Genomic DNA, 19855 nt, shown 5'->3' on the forward strand with positions numbered 1-19855 from the left:
GGACTCCAGCACACCAGGCTTCCCTGTCCCCTACTACCTCCTGGAGCTTGCTCAAACTCATATTCATTGAGCCAATGAGGCCATCCAACCATCTCATCCTCTGTTGCCCCCTTCTCCTCCTGCCTTCAATCTTTCCCGGCATCAGGGTTTTTTCCAATGAGTTTGCTCTTCACATCAGGTGGCCAAAACATTGGAGCTTCAGTATCAGTCCTTCCAGTGAATATTCAGGGTTGATTTCCTTTAGGACAGACTAGTTTGATTTTGTCCAAGGAACTCTTAAGAGTCTTTTCCAGCATCACAGTTTGAAAGCATCAGTTCTTTGGCACTCAGCCTTCTTTATGGTCCAACTCTCACATCTGTATATGACTACTGGAAAAACCATAGCTTTGACTGTATGGACCTTTGTCACCAAAGTGATGTCTCTGCTTTTTAATACGCTGTCTAGATGTGTCAGAGCTTTTCTTCCAAGGTGTCAGAGCTTTTGTTCCGAGGAGCAAGCGTTTCTTAATTTCATGGCTGCAATCACCGTTTGCAGTGATTTTGGAGCCTAAGAAATAAAGTCTGTCACTGTTTCCACTTTTTCCTTTTCTATTTGCCATGAAGTGATGGGACTGGATGCCATGGTCTTAGTTTTCTGAATGCTGAGTTTTAAGCCAGCTTTTTCACTCTCTTTCACTTTCATCAAGAGGCTCATTAGTTCCTCTTTGCTTTCTGCCATTGGAGTGGTGTCATCTGCATATCTGAGGTTATTGATATTTCTCCTGGCAATCATGATTCTAGCTTGAGCTTCATCTAGTCCGGCATTTTGCGTAATGTACTCTGCATGTAGTTTAAATAAGCAGGGTGGCAGCATACAGCCTTGATATACTCCTTTTCCAGTTTTGAACCAGTTCATTGTTCCATGCCTGGTTCTAACGGTTGCTTCTTTTCCTGCATACGCATTTCTCAAGAGGCAGGTAAGGTGGTCTGGCATTCCCATCTCTTTAAGAATTTTCCACAGTTTGCTGTGATCCACACAGTCAAAGGCTTTGGCACAGTCAGTGAAGCAAAAATAGATATTTTGCGGGAATTCCCTTGCTTTTTCTATGATCCAGTGGATGTTGGCAGTTTGTTCTCTGGTTCCTCTGCCTTTTCTAAATCCAGCTTGTACATCTGGAAGTTCTCAGCTCACATACTGTTGAAGCCTAGCTTGAAGGATTTAGAGCATTACCTTGCATGTGAAATGAGTGCAATTGTGCGGTAGTTTGAACATTCTTTGACATTGCCCTTCTTTGGGATTGGAATGAAAACTGACCTTTTCCAGTCCTGTGGCCACTGCTGAATTTTCCAAATTTGCTGGCATATTGAGTGAAGCACTTTCATAGCATTATCTTTTAGGGTTTGAAATATCTCAGCTGGAATTCCATCACCTCCACTAGCTTTGTTTGTAGTGATGCTTCCTAAGGCCCACTTGACTTCACATTCCAGGATGTCTGGCTCTGTCAGTGGTCACACCATTGTGGTTATCTGGGTCGTGAAGACCTTTTTGTACAGTTCTTCTGTGTATTCTTGCCACCTCTTCTTAATATCTTCTGCTTCTGTTAGGTCCATATCATTTCTGTCCTTAGCCCATCTTTGCATGAAATGTTCCCTTGGTATCTCTGATTTTCTTTAAGAGATCTCTAGTCTTCCCATTCTGTTGTTTTCATCTTTTATCACTGAGGAAGGCTTTCTTATCTCCTCTTGCTATTCTTTGGAACTCTGCATTCAGATGCTTATATCTTTCCTTTTCTCCGTTGCCTTTCACTTCTCTTCTTTTCTCAGCTATTTGTAAGGCCTCCTCAGATAATCATTTTGCCTTTTTGCATTTCTTTTTCTTTGGGATGGTTTTGGTCACCACCTCCTATACAGTGTTACGAACCTCCATCCATAGTTCATTAGGCACTCTATCAGATCTAGTCCCTTAAATCTATTTCTCACTTCCACTGTATAGTCATCAGGGATTTGATTTAGGTCATACCTGAATGGTCTAGTGGTTTTCCCCACTTTCTTCAATTTAAGTCTGAATTTGGCAATAAGGAGTTCATGATCGGAGCCACAGTCAGCTCCCAGGCTTGTTTTTGCTGACTGAATAGAGCCTCTCCATCTTCACCTGCTAAGAATATCTAATCAATCTGATTTCAGTTAAGAACATCTGGTGATGTCCATGTGTAGAGTCATCTCTTGTGTTGTTGGAAGAGGGTGTGTGCTATGAGCAGTGTGTTCTTTAGGCAAAACTGTTAGACTTTGCCCTGCTTCAGTTTGTACTCTAGATTCAATACTTATTAATATCCAAGCTTTCATCCCTTGGATGTTAGTAATTATCCAATCTGAGCTTATCCTTCTCATTCTGTCTATAACCTTCATGATCATCCACTATCATGGCTTCAGTTCCCATTTGTGTGTTGATGACTCTCAAATCTTTATCTGCAGGCAAGATCGGTCTCACATTAGACATCCCCACACACACTTGAAACGCGGCATGTCTTTAGCCACACTCCTCATCTTTTCCTCCAGACTTGCTCCTTCTCCTGGGGCACGTGTATCTGAGTGCTGTGAGCGTCCACCCAGTTACCTGAGTAGAAGTACTCTCACTCACCCACCCTACTCAGACAGCGAGAGGGATCTGATCATACCACTGTGTGCCTCGAACTGCTCCAGGATCATTCCTTGCCTTCAGGGAAAGGCGCAGAGGTTCTGGTTCGCAAGGTGAGGCCCAAGGGCGCCGGCCTCGTCTCTAACCGCTTGGCTCTTCTTAGTCCGCCCTTCACTTAGCTCCCACCAGGCCACGCTCTTCCTAGTGCTTTGCGCTGTTTTCGCCTCACTCTGGCCAGTTCGCTTGGTCTGTTGAGATTCCGTGTAGGCACTGTCATCTGAGAAGCCGTGTCTGTTACCTCTCAAACCCGAAGACGTTGGTTTGTGTGGCATCTGGGTTGCAGGGCGCACCCAGTACCTGTTCCGTCAAAGCAGCCACCGCCTTTCAGGGTAATTTCTTGTTTTTGTTTTGTTTTCTCTGTTCTAGTTAATGTTTCCTTAGGGCATGGATTGATTCTTACTCACTATTGTATTTCCAGATCTTATCAGGTAATAATGTCTTCATCAGTAACATTAATAAGATAACAATCATAAATACAAGTAGTGATGTAACATTTGCCGAATGAATGACTGCACGTTAGGTGGGCTCTGCTGTCGGTGTGGACACGGAGCCCTCAGCAGGACATTTCTTTGGTTCCTACTTACTCCTCACAGTCTGCTCTGTGACTCCTAGCCCCAAGGCTAAAGATTGAGATTTGTTGCTGGGGAAGAAGGGGAGAAGGGAACTTGGACAGATAAATAATCAGTCTCTGCTACAGCGATTTTCTCAAGGCAGCTGACAGTCAAGCTGGGCTTGAAATCAAATTCTATCATACAGACTAAAATAAGAAAGGCTTTACTGTCAGAGCAACATAAGCAAAAGTACAGACACGAGTTTGTGACTAATTTGGGGAGCAGTGGGAATCTAGAGTGGCGAGAGTGAGAGACACAGTCCCAGGTGATTAAGTGGGGTGCCATCTGAGGCTTTGATCCCCTTGCATTATGAGCGGCCAGAACCAGAGGTGCAGAGACTATGAAATTACCCCAGCTCTCCACTTTGGTTCCTCTCTCTCGGTGTATCTCTTGGTGACATTTCTGTTCCCTGTTGTCAGCCTTTTGGAAAGAGGAATTAGGCTAGGTGTAAGAGCACAGACTGTGAGCAGGATGTACAGATTTGGTCTGCTTGAAGCACTCTGCTGCCAGCCTGCCACAGAAGCTGACATTCTGTGATTGATATGTTCTTTTGGGTTATTCCCAGCCAGCAGTCCCTGTGTGAATGAGGAGGGGAGGGAGACACGGCCGGGGAAGGGCAGCAGAGGGCAGAGCTGTTTGTGGAGCCCGTGTTGGCATTAAGGTGGCCCCTCCATGGTCCCAGCCTGGCCTGGTTGGCTCCGTGCCACAGGTCAGAGGCCTCCCGACCTGCTCAGCACGGCCTTCACAGCCAGGCTGCAGCCACGCCTTCTGGAGTGTCAAGTGATACCCAGGAAAATGGACTTTATCAATGTATTGCTTTACTGTCTTTTGATATATCATGATTACAGCTGGTTCAGTAACCACGCATTCTTTGTGTCAAGTAGCTGTAATTTTTTGTACATTTCCAGGAAAATTGACTCTTATCAATTTTTTGCTTTATTGTCCTCTGATATATCATGATTTTTTTTTTTTTTTTTTTTACTCAGTATATGTTTCCCTCATCCCGGAGATAATCTTGTCTGATATGATTGCAAGCATCAAATGCTTTTGCTTTCATTTTGATGCTTAGTGTTATACAAGGTAGTGAATTGTTCCTTTGATTAAGAAAGTAATTGAGTCTAATTTGGAGGAAGAATTTTGAACTTAGAGCATGTGTATCTTGTGATTAAAGGGTTCAAGCTGTCCGGTAAATAAGTAACAAACCCAGACTGTACTAGCTTTAAAGACTAAAATTTAGTTTTTCTTGTAGTGGTGCATTTGTCCACTGTTGTTACGCAGGAAACAGCCTAACCAAATTATTTACTTGACTTTTGTGGTATAAACAATATATGCAAGTTTAAAGAGGCTCCGGATTGTCATACCATCTTTTCTAGGTACAGATATCACTACTGATACTAAGAGCCCTTAGAATAAATCTTGACATACAATAAATGTATTTACTTGCTTTAGTTCTGGATTTTAGTTATTGGGCCACAACCCAGCTCGTGGCCGCATAGAAGAAGGGAGGAAGAGCGTGACCCTTAAACTGACGGCTGTGAATGTCGGGTTCTTGGGGATGTCAGGGCAGCTAAAGGAGACAGAAGCAAGTCCTGAGAAATTTGCTGACATCCTGACTTCAGGAGAGTATGGCAGAGCTTGGGAGAGCACTGTTCACACATATAAGCCTTGCTTTATTTTATTAATAAATAAAATTCTTCAGTCACTGATTTGACTGTAAACTCTATGCAGTTTGTATTCATCCGAGTGCGTTTTTGGTGACAGAGCATTAGACCCAGGCGCACACTAGCAACAGTGACGGATCTCACGTTCACCTTCCCTTCCGAGATGTGATCCTAAGCTACACAAGCTCCCTTGCGAAAGGGAGTTTAAAAAGTTACAGATTACGCGAGAGGAAGGACGCACAGGAGACTTGTGTTACAATTTGTAATAACTACTCAGCCTTAAAACCAGAAATCCCACTGCTGGGCATACACTCTGAGGAAACCAGAAGGGAAAGAGACACGTGTACCCCAATGTTCATCGCAGCACTGTTTATAATAGCCAGGACATGGAAGCAACCTAGATGTCCATCAGCAGATGAATGGATAAGAAAGCGGTGGTACATATACACAATGGAGTATTACTCAGCCATTAAAAAGAATACATTTGAATCAGTTCTAATGAGATGGATGAAACTGGAGCCTATTATACAGAGTGAAGTAAGCCAGAAGGAAAAACACCAATACAGTATACTAACGCATATATATGGAATTTAGAAAGATGGTAACAATAACCCTGTGTACAAGACAGCAAAAGAGACACTGATGTATAGAACAGTCTTATGGACTCTGTGGGAGAGGGAGAGGGTGGGAAGATTTGGGAGAATGGCATTGAAACATATAAAATATCATGTATGAAACGAGATGCCAGTCCAGGTTCGATGCACGATACTGGATGCTTGGGGCTAGTGCACTGGGACGACCCAGAGGGATGGTATGGGGAGGGAGGAGGGTTCAGGATGGGGAACACATGTATACCTGTGGCGGATTCATTTTGATATTTTGCAAAACTAATACAATTATGTAAAGTTTAAAAATAAAAACAAAAAAAACCAGAAATCAAACGTAGAAGCCCTGCTGCGTAAAATTGCCACGTGTGGCTCTGTGCCTTGATCTTGGTATGGTTTGCAGAAAAGAATTTGAGTAACCTTTTTATTTTTCCTTTAGGTAATTTTGTGCGAAAAATCTTGCAGCCTGCTTTTCACTTAATTGCCAGTGAAGATGAGGATATGACCCCAGAGACGACGGCCCGTGAATTTACCCATTTTTCTGAAACACCAAGTGAACAAGGAACTTGCTTTGGTAAAATGTCCACAGATATCGACGTAGGAGAGAGCTGGACATCGAATTCAGAGAAACTGGGGAGGCTGGGGTCGGCTCAGCAAAGCAGTCCTGATCTTTCGTTTTTAATAGTGAAGAATGACATGGGAGAAAAGCGTCTTTTTGTGGATCTGGGTACGTGGAATTGACCGCGTTCTGTTAGACAGATCTGTCTGCTGCTGTGAGGCACCGCTCCGTGCCCACTTGTCACTCGCCTAGGATTCTCACCCCCAGCACTGCCCCTCGGTGAGAGCGGGGTCACGAGCGGAGTGGGATCGTGAGCTCAGGTGCTGGACTCTCGGAGGTTTCTGGGCTGAGATCTCAGAGAGGGCCTGGAGGACCCACAGACAGGCTGGCTGGGGCTCGGGAGGAGGGTGATGGTGGCCGGCTCCTGCTCTGAAGTGCTCACAGGGGTGCAGTTGGGTCAGCAGTCTCCAGCACTGCTGACAGGTTTAATTAGATGAAATAACCTATGAAAAACAGATACAGTGTAATAATGACATGCTCCGTGGGCAGAGAAGGCTGGCTTGTTCTGCACTGAGGAACTTTGCAGGGGCTGCCTCGTCAGCTTCCTGCTGCGATCGCACCAGGCTTCTTCAGCTGTGCTCTCTTCTGCCCTGCCCCTTTCTTCTTGCTGAATCCGAGGGTTTATGTATGAAACACTGGCGCGAGACCTCAGCCTCGTTAGGTAGCACTCAGGCCAATCAGCACCCCTGATTCAGCTGAGCTTCCATTTGGCAACCTAAACCCGACTTGGTATTGAGCTCTAGCTTGTGCTTTGAAAAGCTGTTAAGAGCAGCATTTTTCCATTGATGGTTAGAGCAATTCAGAGAGCTTCAGTGTCTACAGCTTGAAGAAAAGTGAGTTTAAACCATAAGCAAGGTTACCAGGCCAGCCAGGCTGAGAGTGTTCCTGTTGTATGGCCTGTCTTCCCAGCACCCCTGAAGACCAGCTATAAGAATTTAGAAGTATAATAGCCGTACCTCATTTTATTACACGTCGCAGATACTGCATTTTTTTTTACAAAATGATTTTTACGAGTGAATTAATATCACAATTTTTCCAACAGCATTTGTTCACTTTGTGTCTTTGCTTCATGTTTGATAATTCTTGCAATATTTTAGACTTTTTCATTGTTATTATATTTGTTTTGATGACCTATGATTACTGGTCTTTGATGTTAACTGCTATGACTTGAAGGCTCAGATGATAGTTAGCATTTTTTAGTAATAAAGTATTTCATAATTAAGGTATTTACATTTTTGAAGACAATACTGTTTGCACCTTGAATGAACTGCAGTGTAATGTAAACATAACTTTAATATGCACTGGGAAGTGAAAAATTCCATGTGACTGTTCTGGTATCTGCTTTATTTTGGTGTTCTGGAACTGATCCCACTGTAGCTCAGAAGTATGCTTGTGGTTTTCAGTGCACAGGTCTTTCGCTTCCTTGGTTAGATTTATTCTTAGATATTTTATTCTTTTTGATGCAATTGTAAATGGGATTGTTTTCTTAATTTCTCTTTTGACATTTGTTATTAGTGTAGAGAAACACCACAGATTTCTATACATTGATTTTATTTTCTGCAGCTTTGTTGTATTCATTTATTCTAACAGATTTTTGCTGGAGTCTTTAGAGTTTTCAGAAAGACGGTCCCCGACTTACTGATGGCTTCACTTAGGTTTTTTCTCCACTTCCTGATTTCACAATGAGGTAAAAGTGGTATATTCAGTGGGAACCATACTTTGAATTTTGAGTTTTGACCTTTTCCTGGCCTGGCGATGTGTGGTGTGTATCACGCTCGTGTGATGCTGGGCGGCGGCGGTGAGCTGCAGCTCCTCAAGGACGGGAAACTGACGCGCTTACACCCAGTCTATACGCGGACGGCAAGTCTGCTTTTCACTTTCAGTATGCTGTTCAATAAGTTACATGGGATATTCAACACTTCATTACAACATAGGCCTCGTGTTAGATGGCTTTACACAGGGGTAGGCTAATGTAAGTGTTCTGAGCATGTTTAATGTAGGCTAAGCTAAGCTGTGCTGTTTAGCAGGTTATTTAAAGCGAGTGAGGACATTTACCTTCGGCAGTTGGCTGCCTGGAAGTCAGCTGTGTTTGACATTTACTTCTCCAGTACCTGCCCCAGGAGGTTTCCTGAGCAGCTGTCATTAACCCAAACCCAGGCCCTGTGAAATGAGGTCCTTTGAGCACCAGGGATTATGTAGTAGTTACAGAAAATGGAAACAGTGACAGACTTTAATTTTTCTTGGGCTCCAAAATCACTGTGGAAGAAAAGCTATGAAAAACCTAGACAGTGTATTAAAAAGCAGAGATATTACTTTGCTGAAAAGGGCCATATAGTCAAAGCTACAGTTTTTCCAGTGGTCATGTATGGATGTGAGAGTTGGACTGTAAAGCTGAGTGCCGAAGAATTGATGCTTCTGGATTGTGGTGTTGGAGAAGACAATTGAGAGTCCCTTGGACTGCAAGGAGATCCAACCAGTCCATCCTAAAGGAGATCAGTCCTGGGTGTTCATTGGAAGGATTAATGTTGAAGCTGAAACTCCAGTACTGTGGCAGCCTGATGCAAAGAGTTGACTCATTGGAAAAGACCCTGATGCTGGGGAAGATGGAGGGCAGGAGGAGAAGGGGACGACAGGGATGAGATGGCTGGATGGCATCACCGACTCGATGGACCTGAGTTTGAGCAAGCTTTGGGAGCTGGTGATGGACAGGGAGGCCTGGCGTGCTGCAGTCCATGGGGTCACAAAGAGTCGGACACAACCAAGCGACTGAACAGCAACACGGAAAATGCACCGAGGCTGCAGCACTGTCTCGGCCACCTTTGTTTCCTGCAGCAGCCAGAGCCGTAGGGAGAGTTGGCTTCCTGGGCTGATTTGGAATGGACTGTGCCTGAGCAAACATGAAAGGCTGTGAGTCTACCTGCCTGTTCCCCCTAAAGCAGCACACAGACGCCCCGTCCAGACCAATGTGTTCGGGCTCCACAGTACACTGCTGCGGGTGCTGAGATGCTGGGAGGCTCCACTCTCAGGACGGAGGCTTCAGCTGGGATCCCCAGCTCAGGAGAGATGCAGACCAGCTGAATTTTGTCTTGAAATTTCTCGAGGCCTTGATGCCACACCAGCCTCTTGTCCCAGCCAGACCTGGCACAGTGTAGACCCTCCCAAGGGGTTCAGCCCGGGGCACCGAGCCTGGCTGTGTTGACCCCACCTTCGTTGAGCAGTGGGACCCAAGCCTGCTCGGTCTCCAGGGATGGGCCAGCACCCCTAGTCTGGGAGGTCGGAGAGGATCAACAGGCACTGCTTTTACCATCTTGCCGACGCCCTCTTGTAGTTGATTTGCCGTGTTGTGATGGCTGTCAGCGTACAGCCCCTGATTCAGGTATTACGTTATCTATGGGCTAGCTCTACTGTTTTCTCGAACTTTTTGCCCTAGAAATTCGAGCAGAGTGGTGAGAATAGGTCCTTATGCATTATTTATCTCAGAGACACTTTTCCGTGAACACCAAGCCGGAAGAGAGGAGATAAGTTTTGTGGATTATCTTGTAGAGATACAGAATCCCTGTATATGTCCAAGGAAGGAGGGAAGAGGGTAATCGTTGTGGACTATTTCTTACAGATAGTGATTTCTTATTGATTTACATACTGACCTCCTCGTTGGTTCCAGCCCTTCACTTTGGTTTCTTCGTTTTCGGGCGTCTCTGTGGCTTTGCTTTTTCAGACTCTCTTTGAATTGTTGGTTTGCTGCCTCGTATGCCTGTTTTTTGTTTGCTTGGAGAATTCCTCATCCACCATGTTCCACCTCCGCATGACTGACTTTCCTTAGTGTGTGAGCCCATCCCTGCGGCCACCAGCGTCATAACTCTGTAACTTCAGGGGCGGTTGTACAGGAATGAGAAATAGCCTGCCGTATCTCAGTGGCACGTCCTGTTTACGCTCTGATCTCCTGTCGCAGATGCTGGTTGTGTCCTGGCAATCGGAGGCGGCGCTGCAGTGTTCCTTGGGCTGCGTGTGCCTTTTGCTCTGTGGCTTTCTCAGGATACAGGCCCCTGTGTGGGGAAGTCCGATTCTAGGCTTAGCCTGTCTTATCAGTTTTATTTCAGTCATTTGAGGCCTCTCCATTATACTGGCTGCTGCCAGTGTGTATTTCCACCGGCAGCTTAGGGGCATTCTTTTCTTCTCCAGGCAGCTTTTTCTGGCAGCACTGATTGTTTTTAGAGTTGAAAAGATGGCCATTGTGATGGGTGGGATGTGAATTCCCGTTGACTTTTTTTTTTTTTAACAGGTTTTAATGAAATCTGTAGACAAGATGACTTCATTCCTGCATCTTTTCAATTGTTTCTTCCTGATATTTGCCCTTTTCCTTTCCTACTGGGCGAGATTTGGCTTTGTGTTTGAGGATCTTTTTGCAGTCCTTGTCCAGTTTCAGTCTGGTCATAACCACCTTGCTGGGGTGAGTGCCCACGTGGGCAGTCGCGCCATTAGCCTTCTCTGACGCGTTTCTTCCTGGAAGCCTGGACTACTTTGCCAGTGTGCTGCCCTTTGTCGTGCCCTCGTACAACCTCAACTTCATCATCCTGTCGGATGGGCGTGGATGGAACGTTGTACTTCTGTCTTAGCTCTTTAGAAAGAAGACACAATTTTCCTGTGAATGTGGGAAGGTGCAATGAAGTGCGTTTTTCAGTTCTTGCTTCGGTCAGAAGTCAAAGGGGTTGAACTTCATTTTGGCAGCTGGCGCTTCGGCGATGGCCACAGAAGGGAAGGGATCTGTGGGCTGCCACCGGCCTTCTGATTGTCATTCCTGCAGCAGTTGGGGACGCTTAGCGTCTCACCTGAGGTGCAAGTGTCAGGTGGTTTTTCCTTTTTTTTTTTAAAGGGGGTGAGGACAGTTTACTGTTGTCAGTAGACTTCCTGGAAGTCGGCTGTGTTTGAAATTTACTTCTCCAAAGGCAGAGCAACCAGAGATCAAATTGCCAACATCTGTTGGATCATCAAAAAAGCAAGAGAGTTCCAGAAAAACATCTCCTTCTGTTTATTGACTATGCCAAAGCCTTTGAGTGTGTGGATCACAACAAACTGTGGAAAATTCTGAAAGAGATGGGAATACCAGACTACCTGACCTGCCTCCTGAGAAATCCATATGCAGGTCAGGAAGCAACCATTAGAACTGGACATGGAACAACAGACTGGTTCCAAATCGGGGAAGGAGTATGTCAAGGCTATATATGGTCACCCTGCTTATTTAACTTCTATGCAGAGTACATCATGAGAAACGCTGGGATGGAAGAAGCACAAGCTGGATTCAAGGTTTCTGGGAGAAATATCAATAACCTCAGATATGCAGATGACACCACCTTTATGGCAGAAAGCGAAGAAGAACTAAAGAGCCTCTTGATGAAAGTGAAAGAGGAGAGTGAAAAAATTGGCTTAAAACTCAAACATTCAGAAACCAAAGATCGTGGCATCCAGTCTGACCTGGACCTGACCTGCTCCGGGAGTTGGTGACGGACAGGGAGGCCTGGTGTGTCGCAAAGAGTCGGACATGACTGAGCGACTGAACTGAACTGAGTACCTGCCCCAGGACATTTCCTGAGGGCAGCTGTCATTAAAACAAACCCACGGTTTTATGAATTTAGGTCCTGTGAGCATTCATTAATTAAGTTCTAGTTATGGTAAATGTCCACAAAGCGGGAGCACTTTTTCTCACCCACCTTTTTATCCTGAGGCCACACTTGGTCATGTCCAACTCTTTGCGACCTCAAGGACTGCAGCACACCAGGCTTCATCCTTCACCATCTCCCAGAGCTTTCTCAAACTCAGGTCCATCGAATCAGTGATGCCATCCAGCCATCTCATCCTCTGTCGACCCCTTCTCCTTCTGCCCTCAATCTTTCCCAGCATCAGGGTCTTTTCCTGCGAGTCAGCTCTTCGCATGAGGTGGCCAAAGGATTGGAGCTTCACCTTCAGCATCAGTCCTTCCAATGAATATTCAGGACTGACTTCCTTTAGGACTGACTGGTTGGATCTCCTTGCAGTCCAAGGGACTCTCAAGAGTCTTCTCCAACACCACAGTTCAGAAGCATCAATTCTTTGGTGCTCAGCTTTCTATATAGTCCAACTCTCACATCCATATATGACCACTGGAAAAACCATAGCTTTGACTAGACAGACCTTTGTCAGCAAAGTAATGTCTCTGCTTTTTAATATGCTGTCTAGGTCGGTCATAGCTTTTCTTCCAAGGAGCAAGCATCTTTTAATTTCATGGCTGCAGTCACCATCTGCAGTGATTTTGGAGCCCAAGAAAATAAAGTCTGCCACTGTTTCCATTGTTTCCCCACCTGTTTGCCATGAAGTGATGAGACCAGATGCCATGATCTTAGTTTTCTGAATGTTGATCTTTAAGCAGCAACACAGAAAATGCGCCGAGGCTGCAGCACTTTCTCGGCCACCTTTGTTTCCTGCAGCAGCCAGAGCTGTAGGGAGAGTTGGCTTCCTGGGCTGATTTGGAATGGACTGTGCCTGAGCAAACATGAAAGGCTGTGAGTCTACCTGCCTGTTCCCCCTAAAGCAGCACACAGACGCCCCGTCCAGACCAATGTGTTCGGGCTCCACAGTACACTGCTGCGGGTGCTGAGATGCTGGGAGGCTCCACTCTCAGGTGGGAGGCTTCACCTGGGATTCCCAGCACAGGAGAGATGCAGACCGGCTGAATTTTGTCTTGAAATTCCTCGAGGCCTTGATGCCACACCGGCCTCTTGTTCCAGCCAGACCTGGCATAGTATAGACCCTTCCAAGGGGTTCTACCCAGGGCACTGAGCCCGGCTGTGTTGACCCCACCTTCGTTGAGCAGTGGGACCCAAGCCTGCTCGGTCTCCAGGGATGGGCCAGCACCCCTAGTCTGGGAGGTCGGAGAGGATCAAGTAGGCACTGCTTTTCTTTCCTTTCCTTTAACACCTTGCCGATGCTCCTTTGAAGTATAGTGGATTTGCCATGCTGTGATGGCTGTCAGCGTACAGCCCCGGGTTGGGGTGTTACGTTACCAATGGGCCAGCTCTACTGTTCTTTCGGACTTTTGCCTTAGAACATCTAGCAGATGGTGTGCAGCAGGTTGTGGTGTATTGGTAATCTCAGAGACACTTTTCTGTGAATACCAAGCTGGAATATAGGAGATAAGTTTTGTGGATTATCTCTTAGAGATACAGAATCCCTGTATATGTCCAAGGAAGGAAGTAAGGAAGGGGATAATCATTGTGGATTATTTGTTACAGACACAGAGTTTTTTTGTCAATTTACATAGGGACCTCCTGATTCATTCCATTCTTTCACTTTGGTTTCTTGTTTTTACCGAAACCATTTGTTTGACTTTGATTTCGCAGACTCTTTCTGCATTATAAATTTGCTGCCTTGTATGTCTGTTTTTTGTTTAACCTGGAGAATTCCTCATACATCACGTTCTACCTCTGCGTGACTGACTTTCCTCAGTGTATGAGCCCATCCCTGCGGCCACCAGCGTCATAATTCTGTAACTTCAGGGGCGGTTGTACAGGAATGAGAAATAGCCTGCCGTATCTAAGTGGCACGTCCTGTTTACGCTCTGATCTCCTGTTGCAGGTGCTGGTTGAGTCCTGGAGATCGGAAGCGGCGCTGCAGCGCTCCTTGCTGCGTGTGCCTCTGCTGTGTGCTTTTCTCAGGATACAGGCCCCGGTGTGGGGACGTCCGATTCTAGGCTTAGCCCATCGTGACAGTTTTTTTTTCCCAGTCATTTGAGGCCTCTCCATTATCCTGGCTGCTGACAGTGTATATTGCTACCAATTTCGGGGATTCCTTTCTTCTTCAGGCGGCTTCTTCCAGCAGCATTTATTGTTTTCAGAGTTGGGAAGATGGCCATTGTGCCGGATGGGATGTGATTTCCCATTGGCCTTTTGACTGACATTTCCTGTGTCACTTAGGGATGCTTACCATCTTACCCGTGGTGGACGTTCAAATTGTTTTTCCTTTTCTGTTTAAAGTGGTTGAGGACAATTTACCTTTGGCAGTTGGCTTCCCGGAAGTCGGCTGTGTTTGGAACTTACTTCTCCAATACCTGCCTCAGGACGTTCCCTGAGAGCAGCTGTCATTAACCCAAACCCAGGTGTGAATTGAGGTACTGTTAGCACAGGGATTAAGCTGTAGTTCCGAAAATGTGCACAAGGCGGCAGCACTTTCTTTTCACCCACCTTGGTTTCCTGGGGTCACCACACCGTGAGGGAAAGTTCGCTTTTTGGTTGGTGAATTAGAGTGGATTGTGCCTGAGAAAATACTAAAGCGTTTAAGTCCTAAAGCATCACACAGACACCCCGTCCACACTGATCTCTTAGGGGCTCACAGTACTTTCTTGTGGGTGCTTAGAAGCTAGGAGGCTGCGCGCTTAGAAGAGGGCTTGAGGTGGGCAAGGAAAAGTGCTGCCGCCTTGTGGAAGTATTTGGGAACTACAGCTTAATCCATGGCGATCGCAGGATTTTAATTCATAGGACCTGGGTCTGGGTTAATGACAGCTGCCCTTGGGAAATGTCGGGGCGCAGGTATTGGAGTAAATTCCAAACACAGCTGACTTGCATTAGTGTTGTTATTCAGTCGCTCAGTCCTGTCTACTCTTTGTGACCCCATGGACTGCAGCACGCCAGGCTTCCCTGTCCTTCACCAACTCCCAGAGCTTAAACTCTTGTCCATCAAGTCAGTGATGCCATCCAACCATCTCATCCTCTGTCGTCCCCTTCTCCTCCCACCTTCAGTCTTTCCCAGCATCAGGGTCTTTTCTAGTGAGTTAGCTCTTCTCACCAGGTGGGCAGATATTGGAACTTCAATTTCAACATTAGTCCTTCCAATGAATATTCAGGACTGATTTCCTTTAGGATGGACTGGTTGGATCTCCTTGCAGCCCAAGGGACTCTCAAGAGTCTTCTCCATCACCAGAGTTCAAAAGCATCAATTCTTCTGCACTCAGCCTTCTTTATGGTCCAACTCTCACATCCATACATGACCACTGGAAAAACCATAGCTTTGGCTAGACCTTTGTTGGCAAAGTAATATTTCTGCTTTTTAATATGCTGTTTAGATTTGTCATAGCTTTTCTTCCAAGGAGCAGCAAGTGTCTTGTCTTTTAATTTCTTGGCTGCAGTCACCATCTGCAGTGATTTTGGAGCCCCCAAAAATAAAGTCTGATACTGTTTCCACTGTTTCCCCATCTATTTGCCATGAAGTGATGGGACAGAATGCCTTGATCTTCGTCTTCTGAATGCTGAGTTTTAAGCCAGCTTTTTCACTCTCCTCTTTCACCTCTTTAGTGAAAGAGGCCCTTTAGTTCGTGTTCAACTTTTGCCATTAGGGTGATGTCATCTGCATATCTGAGGTTCTTGATATTTCTCCCAGCAGTTTTGATTCCAGCTTATGCTTCATTCAGTCCAGCATTTCACGTGACTGACTTGGCATATAAGTTAAATAAGCAGGGTGACAATATACAGCCTTGACGTACTCCTTTCCCTATTTGGAACCAGTCCATTGTTCCATGTCTGATTGTAACCGTTGCTTCTTGACCTGCATATGGATTTCTCAGGAGGCAGGTAAGGTGGTATTCCCATGTCCTTGGGATTTTTCTACAGTTTGTTGTGATCCACATAGTCCAAGGCTTTGGCATAGTCAACGAAGCAGATGTTTCTCTGGAATTTTATTCCTTTTTCTGTTATCCAGCAATTATTGGCAATTTGATCTCTGGTTCCTCTGCCTTTTCTAAATCCAGCTTGAATATCTGAATGTTCTACAGTCACGTACTGTTGAAGCCTGGCTTGGAAAATTTTGGGCATTACTTTGCTAATATGTGAAATGAGTGCAGTTGTACAGTTGTTTGAGAATTCTTTGGCATTGCCTTTCTTTGGGATTGGAATGAAAACTGACTCTTTCTAGTCCTCTGGCCACTCCTGAGTTTTCCAAATTTGCTGACATATTGAGTGCAGCACTTTCACAGCATTATCTTTTAGTACTTGAAATAGCTCAGTTGGAATTCCATCACCTCCACTAGTTTTGTTTGTAGTTATGCTTCCTAAGGCCCACTGGACTTTACATTCCAGGATGTCTGTCTCTAGGTGAGTGTCCACACCATTGTGGTTATCCGGGTCACTAAGACCTTTTTTGCACAGTTCTTCTGTGTATTCTCGCCACATCTTCTTAACATCTCATGCTTGTTAGGTCCTCGCCACTTCTGTCCTTTATTGTGCCCATCGTTGTATGAAATGTTCCCTTGGTATCTCTAATTGTCTTGAAGAGATCTCTAGTCTTTTCCATTCTGTTTTTTATTTCTTTGCATCATTCACTGAAAAAGACTTTCTTATCTCTCCTTGCCATTCTCTGGAACTCTGCATTCAGTTGGGTATGTTTCTCTTTCTCCTTTGCGTTTCCTGTCTCTCTTTTATCAGCTATTTGTAAGGCCTCCTCAGACAACCACTTTTCCTTCTTGCGTTTCTTTTTCTTTGGGATGGTTTTGCTTGCCACCTCCTGTACAGTGTTATGAACCTCTGTCCATAGTTCTTCAGGCACTCTGTCTACAAGGTCTAATCCCTTGCATCTGTTCGTCACCTCCACTGCGTAATCATAAGGGGTTTGATTTAGGTCATATGTGAATGGTCTAGTGGTTTTCTATACTTTCTTCAATTTCAGTCTGAAATTTGCGATAAGTAGTTCATGATCTGAGCCAGTCAGCTCCTGGTCTCGTTTTTGCTGACTGTATAGAGCTTCTCCATCTTCGGCTGCAAAGAATATAATCAGTCTGATTGCGGGAGTGGCCATCTGGTGACATCCATGTGTAGTCATCTTTAAGAGGGTGTTTGCTATGACCAGTGCATTCTCTTGGCAAAACTGTTAGCCTTTGCCCTGCTTCATTCTGTACTCCAAGGCCAAACTTGCTGGTTAATCCCAGTATCTCTCGACTTCTTACTTTTTGCATTCCAGTCCCCTGTGATGAAAAGGACATGTGTTTTTGGTTTTTTTTTGGTGTTTTAGCTCTAGAAGATCTTATAGGTCCTCATAGAATGGTTCAACTTCAGCTTCTTCAGCATTAGTGGTTTGGGCATAGACTTGGATTACTGTGATGTTGAATGGTTTGCCTTGGAAACAAACAGAGATCATTTTGTAGTTTTTGAGACTGCACCCAAATACTGCATTTCAGACTCTTCTGCTGATTATGAGGGCTATTCCATTTCTTCTAAGGGATTTTTGCCCACAGTAGTAGATATAATGGTCATGTGAATACATTTACACATTTCCATCCATTTTAGTTCACTGATTCCTAAAATGTCGATGTTCACTCTTGCCATCTCCTGTTTGACCACTTGCAATTTACCTTGATTCATGGACCTAACATTTCCAGAGTCCTAGGCGGTATTGTTCTTTACAGATTCGGACTTTTCTTTCACCACCAGACACGTCCACAACTCTGCATCCTTTCTGCTGTGGCTCAGCCTCTTCATTCCCTCTGGAGCTGTTTATCTGCTCTTCTCCAGTAGCATATTAGACACCTACTGACCTGAGGGGCTCATCTTTCAGTGTCATATTTTTTTGCCTTTTCATAGTGTAAATGGGGTTCTCAAGGCAAGAATGCTGAAGTGGTTTGCTTGCCTTCCCCAGTGGACCACGTGTTGTCAGAACTCTCCACCATGGCCCATCTGTCTAGGTGGCCCTGCCCGGCATGCGTCATAGTTTCGTTAATTACATGAGGCTGTGATCCATGTGATCATTTGGTTCCTTTTCTGTGATTGTGCTTTTCATTGTTTGCTCTCTGACGTACTTACTGCCATATTGTTCATCGTTTTCTGCTGGCTGTTTCGTGGTTCCTCTCTTTCCTTCCAGCTCTCTTGCTCTCTCCCTCTGAGGTTTGATGCATGTCTGGTGGGCTTCCCTGGTAGCTCAGCTGGTAAAGCATCTGCCTGCAATGCAGGAGAGTATGCTTCACTTCCTTTTGTCCTGTTGTGTATGTACTGTGGGTTTTTACTTTGTGGTTACCATGAAGCTTACATAGAACAACTTTTAACAGTCGTGTTTTAAGTGATAAGAACTTAGGTTTGGGAATATTCTAAATTTGTAACTTTTAGCCCCAGCCCTGTCATCTGTGTACCCCTTAACTAAGCATAGCATTTGTACTGCTTTTGTCTTTTAACCTTCATACTAATTTTGCGTCTCAGTCCCCTACCTCTCCTACATATTTGCTTTTACCGGTGATTCACACCTTCATGTTTTCTTAGGGCTTGCCAGGTGGCTCAGACGATACAGAATCCACCTGCAGTACAGGAGACCCGGGTTTGATCCCTGGGTCACGAAGATCCCATGGAGAAGGGAATGGGCAGCCCACTCCAGTGTTCTTGTCTGGAGAGTTCCACGGGCAGAGAAGCCCTTAACACGTCTTTTATTTTTTCAGTATAAGGAAGTCCCTTTAATATTTTTTACAAGGCTGGTTTGGTGGTGAACTCCTTTAGCCTTCACTTGTCTGGAAAGCTCTTTATGCTTCCATTACGCATGGTAGCTTTGCCAGTATTCTTGGTGGTTCGTTTCCGTCAGCCGGATTCAATATATCATGCCACTCCCTTCTGGCCTGGAACATTTCTTAAAAATCTGGTGGTTGTCTTGTTCCCTTGCAGGTAACAAGCTTTTTGTATTGGTACGTTAAGATTCTCTCCTTGGCTTTAACTTTTGACATTTTATTTATAATGTGTCTTGCTGTGGGTCTCTTTGGTTTGATCTCATTTAGAACTCTCTGGACTCCCCATATCTGTATGTCTGTTTTCTGCCCCAGGTTAGGAAAGTTTTTGGCCATTAGTCCTTCCGATAAGTTTTCTGTTCCTCTCTTTTTCTAGGACTCCTGTAATGTGAATATGAGTCTGCTTGATGTTGTCCCATAAATCCCTTAAGCAATATAGTTTTTTTCTAGTTTTTTTTTTTTTCTACTTTGATTGGGTAGGTTCATCTGCCCTGGTTTTGAGATCATTGACCCTAAAAGCTCCCCTCTGGGAGATACTGGCACTCTGGAGTAAAGTAGAGGGGTGAAGATGATACTGCTCATACAAGAAAAAGGAAAGGTGATTCTCTCCAGCTTTAGCAAGGCAAAGGGCGAGAGGGAAGGCGGTGCCCAGCAGGCTCCATCCTTTATACCAACGAGACCTTGCCCCTCAGCCCAGGGCTTTAAAATTAGCAAACAAACCTCTCACATGAAGAATGGGTGCTTTTCAAGTGGCTGCTTCTGAACTTGACTCCGAGGCAGGTGAGTCTCACACTGCCTTGTTCTTCAGGAACCCCCGTAAGTTTTCACAGCCCCCATGGTTTCTTGCCTTTTCATTGTGTTCGTGGGGTTCTTGAGGCAAGAAGCCTGGCGTGCTGGAGTTCATGGGATCACAGTCAGACACAACTTAGTGACTGAGCAACAGTGGCTCTCGTGGGTGGGAGCCCAGTTGGTCTTCAGATCCAGGTGTTTGCAGCAGTACTTTGCTCCTTGGGGAGAAGCTCCCAGTTTGAGTTCCCTGCAGGCTGGGAGCTGCTGTGTCTGGGGTGGGGTTTATGGCCAGAGTGTGTCTCAGCCTTTCCCGGCTGCTTCGGTGTGATTTCCCTCTCACTGCCTGATGAGAAGGGTCTTCCACCTGGTAGATTTTGCCCACGTGAAATTGTTTCGTATA

At 45.3% G+C, this 19855-nt stretch overlaps 1 protein-coding gene and 1 pseudogene across 27 annotated transcripts in view; one reads left to right on the top strand and one right to left on the bottom strand.

The window, feature by feature from the left end:
- Positions 1-19855, top strand: part of PRIMPOL (primase and DNA directed polymerase) — a 50762-nt gene that overhangs the window by 20310 nt on the left and 10597 nt on the right. For all 27 annotated transcript variants that reach the window (XR_015156119.1, XM_086379960.1, XM_086379982.1 and 24 more), the window contains one exon: positions 5991-6278. Coding sequence is in view for 26 of the 27 variants with exons in the window: in XM_086379960.1 (XP_086236086.1) it covers positions 5991-6278 (288 nt within the window). In the remaining variant the exon portion in view is untranslated. The remainder of the gene's footprint in view (positions 1-5990; positions 6279-19855) is intronic.
- On the bottom strand, positions 10405-10887 carry LOC147343569 (large ribosomal subunit protein uL24 pseudogene; annotated as a pseudogene).

Source organism: Bos grunniens, chromosome 27 (genome assembly GCF_055505025.1).
Source record: "Bos grunniens cultivar Pamir isolate PY7600 chromosome 27, Bosgru_T2T1.0, whole genome shotgun sequence".
Classification (NCBI taxonomy): Eukaryota; Metazoa; Chordata; class Mammalia; order Artiodactyla; family Bovidae; genus Bos; species Bos grunniens.